Raw genomic sequence first — 25,497 nt, 5'->3', positions numbered from 1 at the left:
TCACATTTAGCCATTCAAAATTATTTTTCTAGCAGTAATCATAGATACATACATGTACATGTAATTACATTCGACTTTGAACAACTACTTTAATGATGATTATGTGATAATAATTTTTCTTTCTGTTATATATTGGATGATGTGATAAAACTTTAGTACAAAATCATGTGTTCAAAATAATGGCTACTTAAATTGATTTGAATGGTTAGCTCTATATATATCTCAGCGAATTCACAGAAACCTGGCCACAGGGTTTTCGCTTGAACTCGAGCCTAGCCAGCATCCTCAACTTAAGGGGGCTTCGCGTCAACAATGGTTTGGGGACCTTGGCCAGGCTCTGGGCGATGGCTCTGGGCGGTGTCCAGCTTGCGAGTAGCCGTCAAAAGCTGGGGGGAGGGGAAGGTGTGACTTTTGACTGCTTGGCCTAGCTAGGTTTTGGCCCCTTTGAGCAAGTTTGTGTGAGTTTTGAATGCCCTGTGTAGTCTGTGAATATTTTGAATGACACCAGTCAAGGGTTCCCTGTATACAAGGGAACCTGCTGGCCTCGCTGACACTGGCCTCGTGACAACCTTTTAGCCTGGGGGAAAGCAAGAGACTTGTACTGACTCAGGCTGTTTTGGGCGGTTGGCGCCAGGTTCTTGGAAAATCGATCAGATATATATAACCTCATTTAACACCTGAGTCACACATGGAGGTTGTGTGTCTAGCAACCTAGGGATTGTAGCTGCCGCTCCCAAACCCAGGTAGGAAGAACACCCCAAAAGCCTGCCCTACACACAACCCAGATACGAGCTCTGCCTGCCATGCCAAAGGACCTCCGTGCTGACCCAGCCAGGAGTAATGGGGGCTCATAACCAATAATCCAACAGCCCCAGGGGGGCCAGACCTGTGGCACCTAACCCAGGTGTAAAAATGCCATGCCTGATATGCCAACTGACCAGAGACCTGGATACGAGAGCCAACTGATGTGTGGATGTAGTGTCGATAGGCGTCACCAGACCACTGGTGTAATGTCTTGATCAGATGATCCACCACTATGAAACGAAAACCCATGAAAATTCTGTGAATATATTCATGGTGTTAATTCACAGGATTTTCAAAGGCTTTTCAAAGGTTTCATGGCAAAATTCCCAGGGTTTTTATGGCTTTTATACCATAAAAAAGACGTGAAAAACCATTAAGAAAGGCCAAAAATCCTCTTCATATTGCACGTTTCAGGCCTATGAAAATTGTAATATAATCTCAAGTCTATGAAATACAGCAATCTGGAAGCTGTTGCGCAAGTAAGTACCAGGATTGCCCTCCAAGTTTAAGGTAGATTCCACTGCAGATGACAGCAGCTGATGAGTTAGAGGATGAACATCTGCATTGCAAAACAATGGCCATGGAGAAGGGCCATCCTCCGCCAGAAAGTTAGCCATTGCTACCAATGGGCAGATGATGTTATTGCCCTGGCCCTCATAGATGTCCAGTGGATGTGATAGGGGTCCGTCTTAAAGCACTTAATGTGGATACTGAAACGTGTAGGATCCACCAATGAATTGGCTTTCACATCACAAGAAACATAAATAAAATACGCATGGATAGGGGAGGCTCTGAGTGAGGTAAAAATGGCATCTGACAGTGTTTTCAAAAGCACCCGACGCCCGACGCAAGTCGTCGGCTACTTTTTGTACTCAAAAGTATTACTTCACGTCAATGATGTAGCTGATTCAAGAGAAAGATTTTTTTGCACAGACTGTAACTCTTGCTGTAATAATTAAATTAATCCACATCAGTTGCTTGTTGACAGGCTTTTTATAGTTTTATTCAGTGATGATTTTGGTTGTTCCAACAGTATTTAGCGTGATTTGGGAACCATTTGCATTTCCCCGTATCTTAGACATTTGACAACCGCCTTTTTTCCTTTTCATATCTTGCGTAGCGATGTGACTCGTCTCCCTCCTCCGACTCGGTAATTGTGATTCGGTAAAAGACATCTTTCAAGACGCTCTTACTTTCTACACTTTTTGGCACTGAAAATGCACCAGAATGCATCTCCGGGGATGTAAATTTCCCGGCCCCCCGGCAGGAGGGGGTACCCCCTCCCGCACCCTCCCCCCGTGCGGCTTCGCCGCCGGTGCTCTTGCGCGCCGCAGTTGTGTTCCGGGTACTTTCAAATCTCCCCCTCCTACTTTTTTTTAAATTAAAACCCTGCATCTATCCATCAGTGATTGGCATTGAAACTGCCTCAGCTTGTGGGGCCAGACCCCTGAATCGCTGAAACTGGAAATGGGATAGAGCATTACATTTTGCAAGGTCTGGGTTAGTTATGCCAGGAATAGACGAAGCCTTAAAAGAAAATGAATGGCGCGCTGCTTGCAACGCTAAGTAACTCAACAAAGCCATTCACTCCGAGACAGTCACCAGTGACTTGTTGTCACACAAGAGCTGGAACTGCTTCAAGATCCATGGATGGACCCCATAAATATACCGCCACAACAATGGGTAACAGTTTCTTGTACTCAATGGAAAGGGGTTGCTACAATGCTGACCAAGTACCACAAAACCACTGATTGTCAAGGATGGCTCCATAACCCGAGTGCCTGTGGCATCCAAAGAGACTTGGAAATCAGAAAGAGGAGCCCAGTCAGGCATAGAAAGTGAGCCCATCCAAACCTTGGAAAAGTTTGCGCCACCAAGTCAAGTCCAGACAGAGTTCCTGGTTCAGACTTGAATGTGATGGTTGTCACGTCTGAAAGTACACAGTATGTTTATCAAGCATTGGACAAACGTCGTGACTACCCTAAGGGGTGATTTTGCACTTATAGTGGAGGTGGCCAAATTAAGGGACTCCTCCTGTTTGCCAAACTGCTTGCCAGACCACGTCTCTAGCAGTGTGATGATTCTCTCTCTTATCTGCTGGAAGCCAGGTCTGTAGTGTGGCTGAATCTACCTCAATACCTAGTATGGACAGGCATGTAGAGGGGTCCTCAACGAGGTGTCAATGTGGACACGAGAAAAAATGCTTGCTGTTGTAGGATGATGGAGGAGCCATTACATTGCAACATGATACACAGTGATGCAAATTAAACAAATGAGGCTACCAAAATCTTCCACAACGCTGATTGATAAGTTGAAAAAGTAGTTTGACGACAAAAAGGTGAAGGCTAATAGCTACAAAGCACAATCTGACAAGAAATGCTGTGGAAACTCTCCAAAAAAGCACTTAAAGCTTTGATTCGAATAAAACGCCCTGAACGCTAAGTAAAGTAAAACTATGAGCAGATGGTAATGGGCACATGTGAAAATGCATCAAGATATCACTGGCCCTGCAAGCACCGGAAATTCCCCAGCAACAGACCCAGAACAGTAATACAACATTGGTAAACACCAGAATACTGGATTCCTACCAGCTTGCCACATAGTACACCAATAAACACTAATTAATGCTAATGCCACGCCAACTACCGAGCAGCTTGCTCAGCTCGCCATTAACTAAGTTGTGTATTATATTTCACCTCATTTAAAATAAATTGTTAATGTCATGCACTGTGTGTCAACACAGGTCAGTTCAGACCAGATTATATTGCAATCCTGTTATCTTTGTAATTTTCCTTACTATTGATACTTTATTGTAACATTTTTCAAATCGCACTGAGGATGGCAGATTGGTTTCTCCTGAAACATGTCTGCAAAACTTAAAAGTGTCGTGTTTTGCTTAGAATCCTAGAATACTGAAAATAGGCTTCTCTTTACTTGCATAATACTGTGGCCAAATGCAAGGCGGCGTAAAGGGCTTTTTGGTCACTTTGTTTCTAAATTGAGGCCATGGTGTGCCATAAAAAGGTATGCTTTGGAGCAGGGAGAGGAAGTGGCATTAGACACTACATCACAAAAAAAGATATTTTGTCTTGCTCTTGAATGCAGAAGATCCTTCCAGACAAACAGGATTATGTTGCATTCTCTTTACACATATCGAACACAATAATTGTCATGTGGCTTTACAGCCATTTATGTAAACACCTGGTTGATATTGTGCTATTTAACAGAGATGGACAATTTTGTTGTACTTACTGCTAAAAAGAATAGTTGAATTCACTGGGATGATTATCTGAAATATCTTTTTCTATCATTATTGGGCTACAAGATAGTTTGTCATTATCCTGTATTTTTTAATTTTTATTTACTTTTTTGGCCCAGACTTAAGACGGCAAGACTAACTGATGAAAGGTGCAAGAATATGAATGAGATTATCTCAGGAATGAGAATTGTAAAAATCTCCACATGGGAATTACCATTTAGCAAACTTATCAGTAAAGTAAGAAGGTGAGTTTCCCTGAAATTAATATATTGCTAAAAGTTAAACATATAAATTATAAACTGAAGAGCAACATTTGTATATCCAGGACAATATGTTACAATAATAAAAAATAAATTGCAGTACGTTGTTGATGATTCCAAAAGGTTTTGATACATTGTCAACAATTCACAAATAAGATAGATTCATAGATAAAAATTATCAATTCTAATTTTAACTTGTCAATTAAAGCAGAAATATTGGAAATTGACAAAAAATACCCAATGTTGTTAACTACCAGAGTTCGCATTCTCTCGAGTATTATTGAAAAGTATATTAGTATTTTAGAGGTGAAAAAGAGGGGACTGCACCTGCTGGGGGAGAAGTATGAATATTTTTTACAGCAGTACTGTACAAGAGCCTGTGGCAAACTTAATGATATGATAAGTATGATATCAAATCAGTTCCTGTTGACAAGCCGTGTCATAATTGTTTTCTTCCTCAGACTTGAAATATCAAAGATTAGGAAGGCACAACTTCTACGAGCACTTAATATGGCTATGGATTTTGCCTCACAAAATATCATCAGCTGTATAACTTTTACCACTTATGTTATGCTGGGGAACTCACTAACTGCCGCCAAAGTGTTTAGCTCCATTGCCTTTTTAAATGCTCTTCAGAGGTCAGTGACCAGACATTTCCCTCCAGCAGTACAGAAATTGAGTGAAGCCAAAATAACAGTGAGAAGGATCCAGGTGAGTAAGGGAATATTGCTGATAATCATGCCCTACTACTCTTTACAATTGCAACTTAAATTCGTCAGTTTACATGTATGTACCCTTGAGCTGAGGGCCAACCCCTACTCGAACATGTCAAGAACTTAGTTCAGTTATGCATGTACGTTTGTCATAACTGTTGATAGCTAGAAGGGAGCATGTAGACAAAGACCCAGCAAAAATACCCTCTTACTAAATCTAAAGGAAAAGCAAGAGCTAGAGCTAATGCAACAGTAAAGATTGCTTAAATGAGCTGCAACAAAATGATTTTACTCAGTTGTGATTGTGGAGAAAGCAGATCTGACTCTGAGATTACGTGTCTAATGACCCATAAGACTTGACCAGAGCAGTAAAGAGAGAACCTTACCAACTTCCCACATTCCATATTGGTGTAAAAGTATTCAGCAAATTGGATTCCAAAGATGGCCTTTGACATACTAGGCCACCCTAGTTCCTTTCTCACAATGCAACCTTCCCCAATTGGCTTGCATTTCAAATGCCTGAATTCCTGAAGTGCAGCATTCTAGAAGGTAATACAGTTTGCCTTAAAGGAATTGAAGGGGCAGAGTTCATTTTTGATGGCCTTTTATGGGGCAAAGCTGAAGAACGATCCATGACCAGGACTCAAAAATGTGCTTGAGAGAGCCAAAGAAAGAGGTGCCAAGTTGAACACCAAAAAATAATATGAAATAATTATGTAATTAACCCCTTGGGAGTTAAATAACTCTGAGGAACTAATTTATATTCGTAGTCGTATAAGACCGCCTGTATGTAAGTTTTTTCTGCATTTAAGTGTGTTGCTTTTTGAGAGTTGTTTCGCTTTGAAGAATACAACAAAAATCATTCCTTAACTTGCCATTCCTGCAAAGCAAGAGGTGTGTAGAGTGTCTGCTAGGCATGGCAGCATACTGATATCTATAGTTAGCATGTCATCCCAAACCTGAGCAGCTTTACTGAGCACTTGGGGCCTTACTCAAGCATGAATTACAATAGCACTGGAAGGAGCAGCAAGCAAATTCCCTAAATGGAACTGTGACAGAATTGTTTCATAACTCTGGTCTGGAGACAGCACCCATACAACAATGGCCTTACAAGCTCCCATGAAAGAAGCGTAAAACAGTGTGAAAGAAGCTATATCAGACGGAGGCTTATGGGCAATATCATTCCTTTGACCAGCAAGTAGTCTGGCTCTATTGTTCTCATACCTGAAAATGTTCAAACGAATAGGTTCTGTGTTGATTACCAGGGTCTTAACTGAGTGGCACAATTTAATGCATACCCATTATCTATTTTCCAACTGTCCATAATGCAATTTGATTGTATTGGAAACAGTGCTCGACACTAACGCTTAAGTACACTAGGCAAGGACTAGTAAAATTTCATGCTTGGCTAGTAAAAGTACTTTCCTACAAGCCCATAGACTAGTAAATTCGTGGAAAAATAATTCAACTACAACTCTATAACTTGGGAAGTTTTTCTCCCAGAAACCTTCATCAGGATCTAGTTTCCATAGCTTGAGTAATTTAAACCAGAGCGCTTGCGACCCACATTGCATATGGATTTATATTGTACGATCAACTCGCAAACCTGACGCCATCTTGGAAAAGACCCTCTGTCCTCGCTTCCATGACACCCAAAAGGGACATGGGAGAGAGCCATAATAAGTCGGCCATCTTGGGGTTTTCGCGCGAGCGACCACGCGAGCATGATTTCAAGCTTTTGTAACACTTTACCTACAAGAAAACCGCCTTCAAGGGCCGATAATCGTGAGCCAGATTTACATTGTTCACCAGAGGACCACACACAGCATGAAGAGAAAAAGAAGTGTGATCCAGGGTCAAGAAATTCTTAAACGAGTTGGATGATAGCATCGTTGCTGCGTCTCAGTGAAGGAAAGATGTACCGGTACTTGTGTGGACTCGAACAAATATAGTGCTAAGAGATTAGCTGATTCAAACTTGGCTGTTTTTATTTTATATTTTTAAGGGGGGGGGGGGGTGGGGCTAGTGACTTGTCCTTGTGGGCTAGTGATTATTTGTACCTACTAGCCAATTGCCTAGTATCCAAAAAAGTTAGTGTCGAGCACTGGGAAATATGCAGTCCTCCCAAGAGAATTTGAAAACAATAGTTTATGCAAAATTTGGGGGGCAAACAAAGTGTATTATGGGCAGTTGGAAAAAAGAGAATTCAGCGCTGTCATAAAGGGCCATAACCAGTAAAAACACCTGTTATGGCTGAGTTCACTCAATGTTATGGGTGAAGATGTCAATTGGTGTTACATTACTTGCATACAGAGCGAAATGCTATGAGTGATAACTTCTAATCAATAGAAAAACTTACCAAAGGCATTGCAACCTAGTAAACAAAACCCAGACTTTGATATCACAAAGTTCAATATGGTAAAATATGGAAAACATTCCTTGAGATATTTGGGTCGATTTTTATGGTCCAAACTAACTAGTTATAAAACAATTCACCGTCATTAAAAGCTTTCAAGAAAGTGATAAATAGTAGGAAGACTCTACAATTAGACAACAGCGGCTATATTTTTTTCTATCTGTTTTATTCTTATTTGTACATAATAAACTCTCACTAAAACGGACACTGTCAGGCCGGCTGTCAGGCAGGCTGTCCGTCTTAGAGAGGTGTCTGTCTTAAAGGGAGTTAAGTTACAGTAAAATGACTTAAAAACGGCATGGACTGGACCAACTGTGTCCATCTTAAAGAGGTGCCCATCTTACAAAGGTGTCTGTTTAGAGAGTGTGGACTGTATATTTTAATTCTTTATTATTTCCTCTCAGTTTGTACATATTTAGATTTTAGTTTTGTGATTATATTTTTTCCTATTTTTAGTGTCCTTAATTAGTGCCAAATTGCACTAGAATGATAGGGCACTTATATAAATAAGGTTGTTACTTACTTAATGACAGCCTCTCTCCCTGGCATGGGTAGAAGATATTATGGACACTCTCGGAAATGTAGAGTAAATATTGGTTCTTGACCTTACAAAAAGATACTGGGAGGTACCCTTAGCAGAATATGCTAGAGAGAAATGGTTTTTAGTACACCGTTCAGGCTGTACGAATAATGCCCTTTGGACTTCGTGGAGCCACTGCAACCTTCCAACGTATATATAATGGGTCGCATCTTTCAAGAAACTGCAGATTTTGCTGCTGTCACCTGGTGGTGTTAGTGCAACCTGGTAAATAAGAACAAATGGTTCATTGCATGAAGATGCTCATGTGGTCAAGGGAGGCCTATTTGACTGCAAAGTAAAAAAAATGTCATTTAACCATCATGAGGGAAGCCTGGGTCATGTATTAGGAAGTGGAAAAGTGAAAACAGTGAAGGTGTACAGTGTAGAGCTTTCATTTTAATGGTTTCACATGCACATTGGGTTTTAGCTGCAAACTTGAGAGTTAGAAAAGCATTGATGTAAAGTACATGAACTTAAGTCTTAAGTTATATACCGTGTGAAATGAAAAACATGTCTTGCTTGATAGCTTTCCAAATAAATGGTAATGCAGTAAAGTTTTAGCTACAGACTTGCAGTTGTGAAAGAGCCCTTAAGGTGCCCCTGTAGTTAATGTGGGCGCACTTGTCCATGACACTTTTTGTCATGACTTTTTGGCTTTGAGGTGATGGGTACAAAACGTTGAGAGAACTTTCTCCCATCATCAGTAATAATATAAAAAAAACCTATTTAACTGAAGAAAAAGTAATTTTTGTTTATGTTATTTGTTTTTAACTGGACCACACTTTCTGCACAAAATTGCATCCAGTAAAAAATTTAACTGAAACATTTTTGCTAAATTTCTGAAATCAGCTGACATTGTCTTGATATGTCTCATAGCCAAGTTTCAGAAAAATCAGAAATGTGTAAGTTTAACTCTAATATTCTATTGAACTTCTTTATACTAGACACTCTTTAAGGAAACACAAGGCATAAACCTAAATTTCTGTGAGAAGCCTCCCCAGTGCTTCCTTAATCAGAGTGCCGAGCCAAAGGACAATCGGTCAGCTGATTAACTAATGTTATATGTTGTGTCTAGGCATTTTTGGAGCTGGATGAATTAAACTTTGAAAAGATTTTGCAAAAGTCAAATAAATCAGGAAACCCTGGCGTGGTTGTCAAAAGTGTTACTAGTACTTGGAATCAGGTTTGTAGTTTGATGATATCTAAATTCTCCCCTGGAGGTTCATTTCAACTGCATGTTAGTAGTATTGTCTATCTTATAACACAACACAATGTCCATTGTTGTTTCAATCAAACACACTCCTCATGCATGATTGGTGTAAACATATCATGTGATGCAGCGTTAACTGGGCAGTTAGTGCAAGAATATATGAAAAGTTTGATATATCCCCCAAATTCCATCCGAGATCTCCCACACAGAATAGCATTGTGTAAAATTTGCACAACATGTGAAATAAATTATGAACTGCAGTGGAAAGAACATAAGACAATAAAATCTTTGCAGACTATATTTCAACTAAAGCAGTTTCTTTCCTTTCCTTAAAATATATTTTCTTAGAAACTCCCATTTTGTGTACACTGTCGATCCATATCAGAAACCATAACTTTCATGCATATTTTTATGCTGAATATAGTTTCCTGTTTATAAGCATACAGCAGATTTTCCTCTTCACTAAGAAAGATAGCTGTGATATGTATGTTGTAATGTAAATTTATTTTAATAATTTTAAATTAAAATTTATATCTACATTTACTATATTAATTTACCTTAAAGTTTGGTTTAAAATTTTCAAACTTGTTAGAAAAAATTAAACAAAAGATACAAGTAAATTTAAGCCACAAAATGAACACATGAAGTCTGAAAAAATAAATTATTGCCCCTGATGTCAAAATGCATTTGATATCAGTTTGATTGTTGAAATATTTATAAATAGAAAAATTATTGCATCACAACAATTTGCATTATTTATTTCTTCTCTGTTATCATTGTTAAAAAAAAATTAATTTCCCAGCTTGTGTTTGCTAATTAAACTTCCACTCCACCCTAAATGGGGTGCTGATCTCTCTCAAGACATATTCAATCATTCAACTGTGAATATACTAAGTTTTAACTTGGCAGACTTGTATTAGTTTGAGGTGATTTTCACAAGGGTATTAATTGAACCATGCTTGAAGCCATCATAATTTCTTTTTTTTTTTCATTGATTTATTTTAGGAAAAAAGTGATAAAGTTACGTTAGAAGATATTAGCTTTGAAGTAGAAAAGGTATTGTAACTGAGTGATATCAGTTCTGCATGTGGAGTTTCTAAATTGCTTGTGGTCAAAACAGTTCCAGTCAATATACCATTTGTGTTGTTTTTTGTATTAGGGAGACTTGTGTATGGTTGTTGGACCAGTTGGCTCTGGAAAGGTAATTTGTGGCAATGTACTCAGGGTACATGATTTAAATTTCAGTAGGCACCCCTATGACAACTAAGCACACAACATTTAAAGGGTTTTGGAAGTAATAGAATTCCCATAAGTGGTCATATTGTAATAATCTCCCTTTGAATTCTAAATCATATCTCCAATCTTCCAATATGATTGGTGCCCAGTGTATCAGATATAGTGAAGTCTGTCCATTTATGGTTAAAGATCACAAATCAGACCTGAGATTAAACATTGTTCATGGTTTGTTTGGAAACCCTAGAGATGCAAACTGTACTTAAGGTAAAATAAAAATGAGTGCCCTGCCTGAAATAAGTGTCCTAGTTGATTTTTGTAAAGCAGAATTTTACATTAGTGCCTTAAAATTTTAATGGTAACGTGCATTCAATAACACTATTACATATAACTAGTGTTAACATTAAAATATATAATTTATAAGCTGCTGCCAGTGCAGTATTTTGTCAGCTTGCCCAGCCTGCAGCAGTTCTCCCATGTGTATGCAGTATACTCCTGAATGGATGGACTGCACATAGTACTGAACATGAAGTGTTTTGGCCATTGAAAGATGTTAAAAGGAGCTCTCAACATTTAGAAATACAATGTAGAGAAGGTTGAATAGAATTGTTGTATTTTGAGAAACCTTTCTTAAAATGGGTCAGTTCTTATTGTTATTTTGGCTGATTTATGGGGCCCTTTTTGTTTCCTAAGTAGTCAAGTGGCATGTGTTTTATGTGGCAGATAGTTTGTGCTTTATTGTTGGGTAATTATCATTACTTTTTTCTAGTCTTCATTATTGATGATGATGTTGGGTGAATTACGGATCACTGAAGGTAGCTTGTGTATCAGAGGGAAGATTGGCTATGTTCCACAAGAAGCCTGGGTTTTCTCTGGATCTGTGAGACAGAATATTGTCTTTGGACAGATATTTGAGCAGGACAGATATGACAAGGTTATCAGAGCATGTTGTTTAGAACAGGTAATACTCTAAATTTAACCTTTTATCTCTCTTTATATAAATGTCTCCAGTAATTGTGAAATTACTCTCTCTAATATAGTAAATTTACATTAAAATGAAGTCAAGATCTATTATTTTGAAACTGCAAAAGTATTTATTTCTTGGTGGCAATAATCCTGTGGACAAGAAGCTTGCTTATAAGTATTAACAATTATTATTTATTATTAATTACATTTTTTTCTTTACAAAGGATGTAGAGTTACTTCCAGAAGGAGACTTGACACTTGTAGGTGAGAAAGGTGTAACACTCAGTGGTGGGCAAAAAGCAAGAGTCTGTCTTGCAAGGTACATCACCAAAGAAGCTGTGTAAACATTATGCCTTTGCAATGTTATTTATAATAAAATGCTACATATTTTATGGCATACTGCCAAGTACTGCAAGTAGAAGCTCAACAGTACTGTACTGCGAGTTAATGAATTTGGTTGATCCTACCTTGCACCTCTAACTGTTCAATGATAGTAAATGCAACCTTGAGCTTATCCAGGTCTCTGAAGCATGAAGCAACTGGGAGTATTTCTACTGCTCTGGATGGGATGCTACACCACCACCCCCGTCATTGAAATCTTGCCTGGTACCCATCTATAGGTGAACAAATGGGTACTGGCAAATTTAATGCTTGTGGGTATATCTGTAATAGACTAATGTATCCTATTCAGGGGGAGAGAGATACTCTTAGTCACTTACTTTTACATAAACTGGGACAAGCTCTGGCTTTAAGCTCTGGTATACGCTCTGGTGACTGGGAGCTAAAGTACTAGCATTCACTTAACACATTTCTAACCATTTTTGAAGGTGCAACTATCAAAATTTACATAACACTGGAACATGTTCCGCAAGTGGCCTTTCTTGACCATGAAACTTGCAAATTCTATTTACCAATGGAATAGGTGAAATGTTCTCTGGAGGACTCTTTAAAGAAACATTTATAGATTTGAAAAAAAATGTTGCATGAGTTTTAGAGCAAACAAACATGTTTGTATGTTAACTGATTGTCATTTTTTGTTGTTTATCAACTTTAACAGTTCTTATCTCTTGTTCTGTCCAATTTATTTCAGGGCAGTTTATTATAGAGCAGATGTTTATATCCTAGATGATCCACTTAGTGCTGTAGATGTCCGAGTAGGAAGGCAACTTTTTGATGAGTAAGTTGAAATCCTCAAAATCTCACATACATGTAACAGCAGTGTCGGTTTCCTTCTCCTTTCTAAATAATGTATTTATGAATTTCTTGTAATGGGTCCCACAAACAGTGCTGTCAACAGAGTCTGTAATGGAGAATCACTAGAAGCGATCGTGGAAACTTGAATACTTGTGACAGAATGAATATTTTTAACGGTCAAGTAACCAACTCCAGTAAAGACTTGTTAGCTTTTGCTCAATAAAAGCAATAAAAGCTAACAAGTCTTAACTAGTTTAAATTATAAATTTGAAATGAAATTGACTGAAATTCGACAAAAGTTTCTTTCCCACTAGGTATACCGGTAAATCCAATAAAAGGGGGTTAAAATACTGTTGTGATTATTTCAACTTTGTTCAGGTGTATCAATGGAATCATCCAGGAATGTCCCAGAATTCTTGTCACTCACCAACTTCAATATCTCCGCAATGCTACTGAAATTTTATATCTTGAGGAGGTGGGTACTTCAGCTTACTTCTTTGTCATGTAAACAATAATCACATAGTTCTGTCTTCTTAAAATAATTAACTTGATGTTCAGTAATATACAATCATTGATTGTAACATGTGCATCGTCTGTAAGTAATAAGTTGTTGTGTCATAGTTTATCCTGCCCTCCCCACAGCAGCCAGTGTTAAAGTACTCTTGAAAACAGAATTTATTTGTCAGGTAAATTAATTAAAAATTGTTCTTCTGCAACTTCCTGTTAAACGAACGAATGTTTGGCTTTCTTTGATAGGGAAAAATTCGTAGTCGTGGAAGTTACACAGACCTTGCTAGTGAGGGAATAAACCTTGTTTCTCTGCTGAGTGTCAGTAATGATGATGACGATGATAAGGACAGTGCTATTGATGATGATTCAGAGCCGGTGCAACCCATTCAAGTGCAGAATGTTGTCTTGAGGCGGGGAACTGGGGCAAAAGGTATAAAAGCTGTCAACCGATGGAGTACAACGTCATCTATTGATATAGAGGGAGACTTTGAGGTCATGGCTAACAAGGTACAGTCTGTCATATTCAGTAAGATAAGGTGGTTTGCAATACATAATTTATTTGATAAAAAAAATTGTTCTCCACAACTTTTCAGTGGAAAATTAAATCTGCAAAAACCAGCTACTTTTGGAGGGTTGCTCAAACAGATTGCTAAAACGATGTATGGGCCGATCCAACTTAATTTTAAACGGCGCTGCACTGAGGTGTTGCAGCGACACACCGCAAATCAAGTAGCTAGCAAGCTGCTTTCTTGATTTACAAATAACCATTAGAGGGGAGATGTTAGGTAAGAGGAGGATAACTTTCGTGAGGTAGCTACTTTTGGGGCTTACTTACAACAGTGAAATCAAGTCGCTGTTGGCCTGGATGTTGAGTGTATTAATCGAGCTTAGCGAAGCTAGGTTCATACAGAAAAGACCAAGGGCTGATTGAACTTAAAAAAAAAAACGTTTTGACTGGCTGATTTTTGCTACATTGTCCCTCTGAACTGTCATTCTTAGTGTAGTAAAGCATACTATTAATGGCTGAACGCTTTGATAGTTTGATAATTAAATTACTCTGCTTCTCTTTCAAAGGCAAAAGAAAAGCCCCAAGTGGAGAGTGAAGAGCGACCACGAGGAAACATTCCTTACAGTTTATACCTGAGATATTTTAGAGCAGGAGGAAATTGCGTGATATTACTTGTGCTCTTGGTACTCTGTGTTGGTGCTCAGGTAAAAAGATAATACCTTGATTATCAACTTAACATCATGCCATACTGCGAAACGTTTAACATCCTTTTCCTTGATTGTGAGAATTTAATTTGACAGATGAATGAGGTGCGCTGTAGTACAGGCAAGTGTTTTTTTCTTTGCACTTCATGCTCACTACTTTTCCGATAGAATGGAATGTTTTTTATCAGGTAGCCACTGACTAACAGTTGACGTTATTGACCAGAGCTTTCTACAGTAGTTCATCTTATCATTTTTTACACAGGGAGCCTTAACGTTTAGTGACTGGTGGCTATCACAGTGGTATGTTATTTTTGCTACTTATACATAATCCAGTAAATATAGTCATGACCATAGAAAAATCATCAAATACAATGCTCATAAATTAATTAGTTTTATAGGACAACGTAAGTAAATCGTGCACTCGGATTGGTTATTTGCCCATGGGTGGAGGCTAACAAAACTTCAACTTGTGCGCATGCGGCGCGCTAATGTAATGGGACATGGCGCAAGTCATCAACGCAGAAAAAGAAATGTACTTATAACACCTGCTTTTTTTAGTTTTCAATTTGCTACAAGTGAATTTGAAAAGCTACATATCATGCATAGTTTTGAATGACAAATTCAGTATCACGGTAGGTCTGTGGATCCATGCACATGACTCTTTTAAAATCGATTCGGCGTTTTATCAGCTTCTAGCTACGTGCAAAACACTGTAGCAGTGTAATTGAAACAGTAGCACATTTTCGAGTTACCCTTTGCCTCCGTATCAAAATGAGTCTATGTGCGAAACCATTCAAATAAAAATGAGTTTGATTTGCATAAAAATGAAACTCATGTTCATATGAATGGTTTCGCACGTAGATTCGTTTTGAAACAGAGGCAAAAGGTAACTCGGAAATGGCCTGTAAAAGTCATAGTAAGAGTCATACTAAAGTACAGTTTTGTTTAGGTCCAACTCTCAAGGCCAAGATATGTTTGTTTTTCGTCTTGTACAAGCTGCTGTTAGTGAGTCACTAAACAAAGAAATGAGTGTAAAGGAGATTTACATGATCATCTATGGAGGCCTGGTGGCTGGGACGCTTGTTCTGTCATTCATTCGAGTTCTTCTGTTCTTCCACGTGACTGTCAACTCATCTGAGAAGCTTCACCGTCACATGATTGATGCACTGATACGAGCACCGATTTACTTCTTTGACACAAATCCAATAGGTATCAAATGATAAACCGGATACCATTAAAGCTCTAAGAACGTCAGAGTGATATTTCCTTCTCAAGCTCGTGTTAGTAACAATTACCTTGAATTTGAAGTGTCAATTTTGTAGCAGAGCCCTTTCATTGCAAGCTCGGTCCTTTTAATACATTTTTAAACTACTATTTTCTAACACTCTGTCCCTATATAAAATTTCCCTATACCAGCTCCTGAAGATAGTAGTCATCCGTTCTCACATGCACTTTAAGGTTCATAACAAGTCTTCTACCTCACTATGTTAAGCTCATCTTCCCCCAAAACTAGTAAAATCTCGATAGCATAAAAAGCATCAGTCTTACGAAATGTATACATGCATTATAATTTGGTATGCCATCCCCCGAAAAGTATAAGCTAGTAGTATTCTAATTTATTATTTTTATGATGGAAACATGATATCTTTATTTGATTGTCAGAGTGTTTAGACTATAACTTATTGCGGACACTTATTAACTTTTAAGCTTTGGTGTGAACGGGGTATATAGAAGCTCGTTGTTGTTGTTGTTGTTGTTTATGTTAATTAGTAGTTGTTCTACTTGATTGCTTTCTTCAGGTCGGATCCTGAACCGGTTCTCAAGTGATACTGCGTACATGGACACTCTTATCCCAGAAACATTTTTTGATTTCCTTCAGGTGATTTTGTGACTCCTTGTTTTGTAAAATAATCAAATGATTTTGACCACTGTTATGGGAAAAAATCCAGTCTCATGTGGTGTCAAAATAAGGAAACACTCTCGTAAACTAACCTGATTGGCATGTAAAATTGTCCAAAACTAACAATCAATTGTTGTCGTATTTGAAAGGCTTTGTCGCGGGAAGTTTTGTGTTTGGTCTTGAATTCAGGTTTAAACCAACCTCGTTCCTCGTCTTCTCCCCAGGGAGAAAAGAGACCCAGGGAACGAGGTTTGGGTTAAACATGCATCTAGATGGGTGTAGATTAGGTCTCTGAATCTTAATACAGGCTATTCGGACCCCTGTGGTCAGAACCGGTCGTGAGTGACCCGCTAAGCTCTGTGTTATAGGTGGTCACCTACCGGAGCCCTTTGATGTATTTTGAAGATTCCTCCGTGACATGACTTCGTATATTGTCACACAGCTCCTCTGATCATTATAGAGAAAATCGCAAGTTTTTTTTTCGGTTTTTGCTAATATGATGAATAAAAAGTGTTTTAATACAATAATTTGACTGACGTGCAGGTTTTGTTCTGTGTTGTTAGCTTGGCCTGATGGTTGTAGCAGTGGTGATTATAAATGTGATGACAATGCCGTTCATCCTGGTAGGATTGGTTCCTCTCATTCTTGTATTCTATTGTCTAAGAAATTACTACCTCAAGACTTCCAGGGAAATCAAACGGCTTGAAGCCACAGGTGACGAACGTTTTTTTCTGTTGTACTTTCTGTTGTTAAATCTCCATGAGATTTGTTTTAATCGGCTAATGCAATTTGTGTGGATTGTTTACAGCTCGAAGTCCTGTATTATCACACTTGACAACAACATTAGAAGGCCTGCCTTCAATCCGTGCTCATAATTTGCAACAGCTTATGATACACGAGTTTAACATGTGTCAAGATAAACACACGGAGACTTGGTTTCTATTTATCGCCACTTCAAGATGGTTCGCTTATCGTTTGGATTTCCTGTGTACATTGTTTGTATTCATGGCTTCATTTACACCACTGTTCATAGCTGAAAGAGAAGGTAATGTCATACGCTAAGCTATAGTTTGTATTGAATGTGTGTTAGGGGCGTACTAATACACGAGCTGAACAAAGCATGTCTCTACACGTAAACACTGCCATATACTCCGGCAGACATATTATTCTGCTCGTTATTAGTATTTTTGGCCAAACTGAATACCAGACGTTGTACTGACAGAAGGGTTGCTTTATTCTTCGCCATGCTCATGTAAAGAGAAATGAGGCACACTACTAACTAATTTGTGGCTCTTTTTTCGCTTTTCAGCAACATTTCAGTTTTCTGTTTCTTCTTTACAATCTTGTACGTTTTGCCAAATATCGTTGTTAGCTTATTCCTTTAGTGTCTCTGTTTTCGTGGTCCTTGAAAAGTTAATGCCTTTGAACCTGATTGAGAAGACGATCAAATCAGCAGCAGTGCATGATTATTAAGCACTGATCGTTAATTAATTGCAACTTGCTTTGCTTTTCATTCTGTATTTTGTATTGTTAGATATTGATGCAGGCATTGTCGGACTGTGTTTAACCTATGCTGTCCTGTTGACTGGTCAGTTTCAGTGGTGTGTCAGACAAAGCGCTGAGGTCGAAAATCAGGTTAGTAAAATGGAAGACTTGGCATTTATGCATGGTCATGCCTCCCTTCTGTTGTCACAAGGTGTTTGTATCAATCTATACTGAAAGGGGGAGTTTCCCAACACTTGTGACGCCGATTTTATTTTTTACTTCTGTTTATTAGAAATTTATTTCCCTAGTTACTGAAAAAGTTCTGTTTTTGTACGCAACAAACACTTGGCTATTCAAAAACAAGACATTAAAGAAGAAAGAAGGGTTGACCTCTTTGTGGAAACCTGTGAAGTTTTCTTCGTTTTGGAGCTATTGTTTTCCTGCTACATACTGTCTCAAGGTTTTTTTTTATGTTAACAGGTTTTCAACACCGAGAACTATGAGCCAGAAAAAGAAGTACTTGAGATAATTCTGAAAATATTTCATTCAGCTGTTTATATATTTAAGCCTTTATTTTATACGGCAAACACTATTAACACTTTCAATTGTTGCTATTTTTATAACATTCAGATGACGTCAGTGGAGAGAATAGTAGAGATGTGTCATTTGGAACCTGAGGGGGAGTGGCACGGGCAGGTGTCCATTCCTGCCTCGTGGCCTGAGCTTGGTCTTATAACTGCCGAGGGAGTGTCATTCAAGTACCACCCTACCCTACCACGGGTTCTGAAAAATATGAACTTCTGTATTAGAGCACAGGAAAAGGTACATGAGAAATTAACAAGCTGTTCTCAAGATAGAATTGAGCCCATACAACGATTTTAAAATAAGGAAAAATAGAAGTAGAGACAGATTGTCACTCACTTTTATTTTTGCTGTTTCATTCACTAGAAAATTTTCATTTCCACGCAATTTGATTGTTTAATTTCAGCCTCGTTTATTTTTGACAATTTTGGGTAGGTGCAAACCCTTAGGTATAGAGTGACGCTCAAAATGGCAGATTTGAGCGATTTGAACCACAGCAACGACAAAATAAACTAATGAGGTGGATTAAGGTTTAGTTTGAGCTTAGTGTAGACATTACTTGCAATAGTTTTACGACAACAAGTCCCTTTCGATATTCTCATACATTTTTTTCATATTTCAAACACACAGTCACACCGCTTGTGCGGGCCCCGGTGGCACTTCAACTGTATTTTATTATTGTTGTTGAATGGGTACCCTGTGGCGGTTCAACTGTATTTTATATTATTGTAGTTTTATGAGTGCTGTGTGGCGGCTCTACTTTATTTTATTATTGTTGTTGTAGGTTGGTATTGTTGGTCGTACTGGGGCTGGAAAGTCTTCCCTGTTGTCAGCTCTTTTGAGGCTTGCTGAATCAAATGGAACAATAAGAATCGATGGTATTGATATTGCTGAGCTTGGGTTACATGATTTAAGGTCCAAACTAGCAGTTATTCCACAGGTATGTTTTAGTGTTTTGGACCAAGTACTTGTGTTTTGCCCTAAGTGCGAACTCCCCATACTTTGACGCATAGATTTGGAATTTATTTAATAGTAAAAAATATGTTAAGGTGATTTCTTAGTATTCCATTGCGCTTTCTTACTGCGTAGAACGTTTCGCGCATAAGTGTTCTAGTTTCTTTTCGGTCTCCACGTCACTTTTTCATTGTTACTTATTTAAATTATTTATTTTATACTTTCTTTGCAATTTCTTTATGTGCGAGATTTAGAATAAAATTAAAATAAACATTAACATGTGGTAACTGTTATATTCATTGTTTGTGGCAATTGTATTTCTAGGACCCAGTCCTTTTTAGTGGTTCGTTGAGGAAGAACTTGGATCCATTCAACGAGTATTGTGATGGAGATTTATGGCTCGCACTACACGAGGTGAAGTGATTGCTTATTGCCTTGTAAGCATACGGGATAAAGTGGTTACATCGTACCAAGTCAAGTAAAATGAATGCCACTTTCGAGTGAGGGTGAATTAATTAATATGTGCGCGGATGAAATGTACGTAAAGAATTTGCAGTGTCTCGTTAGTTCGATCATACTGTTTCACGTACGTTGAACATAACTGCTTATTATATACACGAATTCCAACTTACCTCTGTTATTGGCGGGCACAGTGGAATTAGTCAGTGTTAAACTCAGTACCTCATAGGTGTATTAACTTGCTTAGAGGATGATACAATTTGTTGAGTAGTGTTGTAAAACATGCTTGTTTTTTCCTCTGTTTTATTACCCGGGTTTATTAACACAGGTTCAACTAAAGGACACGATATGCAGCTTACATGGCGGATTGGATGGTCTGTTAACGGAATCAGGGTCCAACTTGAGTGTGGGTCAACGGCAACTAGTGTGTCTAGCACGTGCTATTCTTAGAAGTAGCAAGATCCTTATCATGGATGAAGCCACTGCTAATGTAGATCACAGGTACGTACAGCTGTAAGCCTTACTCAAAAAACGCTTATTGTCGTGCGCACTTCCACTCGTCATGAAAAAAAAATCTATACTGACCAACAAAAATTCTATTCTGATAAGTTATAAGAATAGCCACCTTAAAATAACTGTGTTTCTGAATGGTCAGTGTTACCAATAAGCGAAATTTCATAACTAAGGAATAGTCAATGATAGACTGCACGGATCACTGGAAATTGATTGGTAGCCTGCTAGATCGTGAATTGTTTGATATGTTTGTAGATCCTGTTGTCGAATAACTGTTGTTTTAAACTTATTTTAGAACGGATGCCTTAATTCAGGAAACGATACGAAGAAAGTTCAAGAATTGTACTGTTCTTACAATTGCTCACAGATTGAACAACATCATGGATTGTGACCGTGTTATGGTAACTGAATTATGTTCTAATAAGTTCACATTGAAAGAATTTGTTTCTCGTAAGATAAGATATTCCTTTTCTAAAATGGTATTCTTGTATTCGTTTTTGCCTCACTGAAAATCGCCATTCTCCATAGTTTGCCAAAATTGCAAAAATTGATGTAACAAGATACTGTACGGGTCAAATTAAGTGGCAGCTCTAAAACTAGCTCCAAATTCCACTTAAATTATATTGGCGAATAAAAATAATCATTTGATAGTCTGGCAATCAAACACTTTTGCCACATCATCTTTATTGGTTATGTTTAAATATACTTATCTGTTTATTTCAAAAAAAGGTTCTGGACAATGGACGGCTAAAGGAGTTTGACGAGCCTCACTTGCTGTTGCTAAACCGATTCAGTTATTTTTACCGCCTTGTAGAGCAGACCGGGTCTATAACTGCTGCAGAGTTAGCACAGACTGCCAGACAAGCTTATCTACTTCGACATCAAACACACATTCATCACTTAGTTCCAGAATCCGTCAGAAGTTATTTGTCCTCCTACATACCAACATCTGGCTTCACTGATTTACAACTTGTTTCCAATGTTTAAATTCAATTTAAGTTCAGTTTATTGCGAATTTTCGTATGAAAAATGACTTAAAACTCGCAAGGAATTTGAAACGTGCACATCGATTCAGTGCTTCATCTTTACATTTCTATTCATTACTACTCTTCATCTCTCCTTTCTCTCAACCACGAAATCCCCGCGCGGCTACAACATTCAATTGCATCTGCTGGTTAGCTTTGAATCAGTTGAATACTTGATTGTTCTGGAGCTTAAATGTAGGACGCAGGAACCGGTTGCACGTTTCAAACATATCCAAGCCTAAAATAAGTAAAATAGATAAGTGAGCTTTATTTAAATGCAAAATTAATGTATCTAAAGCTGTGTTCACATTAAACGCGAAACATTTCAAGAAGGGCTTTCAAGCGTTTAACAAGGAGACAGTATTGTCACAATTTGCGTTCTCTTCTCCCAAACATTCTGCTTCTACCCGTCGCTGATAATTCATGTTATGTCGCTTCATCAGCCCATATAGACAATTGGTCTTATAGTAGGTCCAGTTTTGGAGCTTTTAGGCACTCGCCTCCTCTCCGCATGTCCACCATTTTTAACGTGTTTCGTCTGATCATGATTGAAACTACCTCGTGAGGTTCTTTTAATCATGTTCAAATAATCATGTTCCAACCATGATTCGCGCAATGCACTGCCTGATGTAAACACTTTTCATAACGAAACGTGTTTGTTCTTGGTTTCATTCGTGATCAGATAAATCATGTTTCTGTCTAGTGTGAACACAGCGTAATACTGTTGCTTATTTGGGTCACAGTAAATGAATATAAAGATGAGTGAATGAATGAATAAATAAATAAGAATAAATAAATACATTATATGTTTGTATCGAAATGAAATATACGAGAAATTATAAATTCTAACTGGACAATTTAATACATGTTCAGCGTTTTTCCTGTCTCAGTGCCACTCTGGAGCTGCCCGAAGCGACGAATTTTTGTGTTTTCATTGTTTGAGGAGTCGAATCGTACTTGCAATACGCCATTTGTTTTTAACCTCATAAAAATAAATATTATTTATATTATATTATATTATATTATTATTCACAATTTGTACTTATGGTTGGGCTTATGAAGTGTTATATTGAAATTAACAGAGTATCTAACAATTTATATTTTATAAAAAAGTGGGCTCGACTTCAACCTGTTTAAGAAGCCCTTTCAAGTTACGCGGGCTCACAAAATAGGTCGAAATCGAGCCTACAGTCAGTGGGAATAAGTACCAATTTTGTCCAATCCCTGAGTTTGTTATGTTATCTCTCTAAAGAGTAAGAGCGAGAGACTGAACATTCACCGGGATTGGGGATTGGTAGTTAAAGGGACTTCTGTTATCCAGACTGAAAAAAGAAAAATGTTTAATTAAAACAATATATAATTCATATAATAAAAATACGTGCAATTAGATCTTGTGGTGTAATAAAGCGTTTTAATACCCTATTGAAATGGTCCTACCATCTTAGGCGTGATACCCTCTGAACCTTAAACTTAGCGCGTGTATTCGTCTATAGTCAACTTTCTCTTTATGTCTTAGACGGACACCTTCGTGACCAGGTCTAACTGTCGATCTTATATAGACAATTGAGGTAGCGTAACGCCAGTAATTCTGAGCTACGCATCTAATAAAACTTAACCTACATGTATGCACAAGGATAACGCGTCTGTCTTGACTCTGTTTAAAGTCGTTTACTTAAGAAAAAAACCTACAAACCAGAAACATAGTAATATTAGAAAATTGGCTAGTTCATTACAAACAAGCCTGCTTCTGAGAAGTGAGCAGTACAGCTCACGAAATTCAGCAAGCCTAACAGCGGAGCTCCCCAGTTATTCGTTCTTCTGATTGGAGTTTACAGGCGCGTTTACACGACATTCATTTTGGTCACGGCACTCCTAAATTTTGGCACGCGGGCATATTTTCACTTGGAGAATAGGATATGGGTCACTGGGACAGGAAATCACGAACAAAAACAACAACAATAGAACTGGGAAAGGGATTTGGAAATTATTTGAAATTATTTGAAAACATTATTGCAAAACCTTAAAATCTTTCGCGCACTGGAAAAGCTGGTAAGCTCTCTCTTCGACGTTGGCTGAGTGTCAAAATCGGAGATGAAATGGAGGTGAACAAGTGCTAGAAATGAACACTGATAGATCGTGTATAACATTACAAAGAGTTTAACACGTATTAATAGTCTGTGTGTTTAAATTTGGGCGAAGTTTCAAAAGGTCTTAGCCCACTTTTTAACTCGATGCGAACACGATTTAAGTATAGTCTCTAACTTAAGTATACATAGGCAATATTTTTGCTTGCAACCTAAGTGATTTCGAGGTGGCTAAGCTCGAGCTAAGCGGCATCGCCGTTGCGCGACTGATGCAGCTTAATCATCTCACAGTCGCGGGTTCGAATCTTCCTGTCACATGGGTTAAATGGCTTGGGGCTTGAATAACCTCTCCCTCCCGCGGTTTCTGGGGATGAGTAATTCTCCTTCAGTAATTCCGATTTCTTTTTTCCTGCATTACTTTCGGATAGCATCACTTTTCAAGCGTTTTTGCTCCTCTTTTAACGTGCCATAAATTAAACCTTGGTCTAAAATGTTTTACGGTGTTGCAATTTTTATATTTATCAGTTCCATCTTGGTGGTAGCCTGTGTACAACCGTCCCCCTCCCAGATTTTTCTGAGGGGAGGGGGACGGCTGTACACAGGGGGACGAGGGACGGCTGTACACAGGAGGACGAGGGACGGCTGTACACAGGGGGGACGAGGGACGGCTGTACACAGGGGGACGAGGGACGGCTGTACACAGGGGGACGAGGGACGGCTGTACACAGGAGGACGAGGGACGGCTGTACACAGGGGGACGAGGGACGGCTGTACACAGGGGGACGAGGGACGGCTGTACAGGGGGGACGGGGGAGCGTCGGGGGACGGGGACGGCTGTACACAGGGGGGACGAGGGACGGCTGTACACAGGGGGACGAGGGACGGCTGTACACAGGGGGACGAGGGACGGCTGTACACAGGGGGGACGGGGGACGGCTGTACACAGGGGGACGAGGGACGGCTGTACACAGGGGGGACGAGGGACGGCTGTACACAGGGGGGACGAGGGACGGCTGTACACAGGGGGGACGAGGGACGGCTGTACACAGGGGGGACGAGGGAAGGCTGTACACAGGGGGGACGGGGGACGGCTGTACACAGGCTATCTTGGTGGTAACAATCAAAAAAGCGTTTTTGTTTCAGGTGTTACTCGAGGTGGTCATCTACAATATTTTGCATCTCGAACTTATCAAACAAGCCGAATAATTGTTATACTTTAGGCGCATCTGTTCCTATATTGCTCACATTTGATATCGCCATGAGCGGAAGAAATTAGATCATTCAAGTTCAGCTCAAAAATGAGAGAAAATAGGACGACGGGCATGGGGGACCCAGATAGCTTCTCAGTTGTGATAAAGTGAACTACGGAAAAATAGCGTTAATTTTGTTTTCACTGTCGTGCTAAAAGTTCGGAAATGCCAAGCCATTTTTAGTGCTTGTTAATGGTCGTTAAAGAAGTTTTGTCGCCTTAGTTTAAGCCATTTTCAGTTGTACAAAATTAATAAAGGAGGTTTAAATGGATTTTAAATTACAAAAAAGATAACGAGCAAATTCAGTGATGTTCACGAGGGTCCTGAAAGGGTAAAATTTGAAATGAAATTTGGACAAATTTCCTCTGGGAAAATTTGAGACACTGGGACTCTCGAGGGACTGGGAATTACAAACAAGTAAACAACAGAACTAGTACCGGGATGTGGAAAATAGGGAAACTGAATAGGCTGAGAAATGCGATCCCCCATTCAGAACACTCGTTCAAATTTACATACTTCACTGTTCGATCAGTTAGTGTGGTCAAAACGACATTCTTACTTTGTTAAGGTCTGTTAAGGGTTTGAGTGATTCTCGTGATTAAACCTACGAAGAATGAGCCTGTGTTCAGCAGTGCCTCAGGTTTATGATTCAAATGTACGCCTAGCGCTGGTAATTAATCGTCCACGGAAGTAATGTTCTCGTTTGATTACTAGAGGCGACAATTACATCCGTACAACTTTTAAAATCAACACTACTAAGATGACTAGATATTCATTATAAGTAATTAGACCAGGTCTTATGTCCAGAATGCTGCTCTAATGATTTTAATCAAGAGAAATATGCAATGATGGAAGTCGTGTGGTAATTATCAAGTGTTTAATATTTTC

At 38.7% G+C, this 25,497-nt stretch overlaps 1 protein-coding gene across 1 annotated transcript in view; it reads left to right on the top strand.

Annotated features, from left to right (window-relative positions):
- LOC144662924 (ATP-binding cassette sub-family C member 4-like) overlaps positions 1–21,269 on the top strand; it is a 33,247-nt gene extending 11,978 nt beyond the window's left edge. The window contains exons 7-29 of the mRNA XM_078523857.1: positions 4,183–4,308; positions 4,785–5,034; positions 9,108–9,215; positions 10,248–10,298; positions 10,402–10,443; positions 11,245–11,436; positions 11,666–11,760; positions 12,532–12,618; positions 13,014–13,110; positions 13,392–13,652; positions 14,220–14,357; positions 14,620–14,657; positions 15,307–15,566; positions 16,157–16,236; positions 16,821–16,971; positions 17,066–17,302; positions 17,792–17,892; positions 18,373–18,564; positions 19,109–19,264; positions 19,603–19,692; positions 20,066–20,238; positions 20,546–20,651; positions 20,980–21,269. Coding sequence (XP_078379983.1) covers positions 4,183–4,308; positions 4,785–5,034; positions 9,108–9,215; positions 10,248–10,298; positions 10,402–10,443; positions 11,245–11,436; positions 11,666–11,760; positions 12,532–12,618; positions 13,014–13,110; positions 13,392–13,652; positions 14,220–14,357; positions 14,620–14,657; positions 15,307–15,566; positions 16,157–16,236; positions 16,821–16,971; positions 17,066–17,302; positions 17,792–17,892; positions 18,373–18,564; positions 19,109–19,264; positions 19,603–19,692; positions 20,066–20,238; positions 20,546–20,651; positions 20,980–21,237 — 3,289 coding nt within the window. The 3' untranslated portion in view covers positions 21,238–21,269. The remainder of the gene's footprint in view (positions 1–4,182; positions 4,309–4,784; positions 5,035–9,107; positions 9,216–10,247; positions 10,299–10,401; positions 10,444–11,244; positions 11,437–11,665; positions 11,761–12,531; positions 12,619–13,013; positions 13,111–13,391; positions 13,653–14,219; positions 14,358–14,619; positions 14,658–15,306; positions 15,567–16,156; positions 16,237–16,820; positions 16,972–17,065; positions 17,303–17,791; positions 17,893–18,372; positions 18,565–19,108; positions 19,265–19,602; positions 19,693–20,065; positions 20,239–20,545; positions 20,652–20,979) is intronic.
- Positions 21,270–25,497: the final 4,228 nt, after the last annotated feature.

This window comes from Oculina patagonica, chromosome 8 (assembly GCF_052425735.1).
Source record: "Oculina patagonica isolate OP01 chromosome 8, crgOcupat, whole genome shotgun sequence".
Classification (NCBI taxonomy): Eukaryota; Metazoa; Cnidaria; class Anthozoa; order Scleractinia; family Oculinidae; genus Oculina; species Oculina patagonica.
This window is presented reverse-complemented; position numbering and strand designations above follow the sequence as displayed.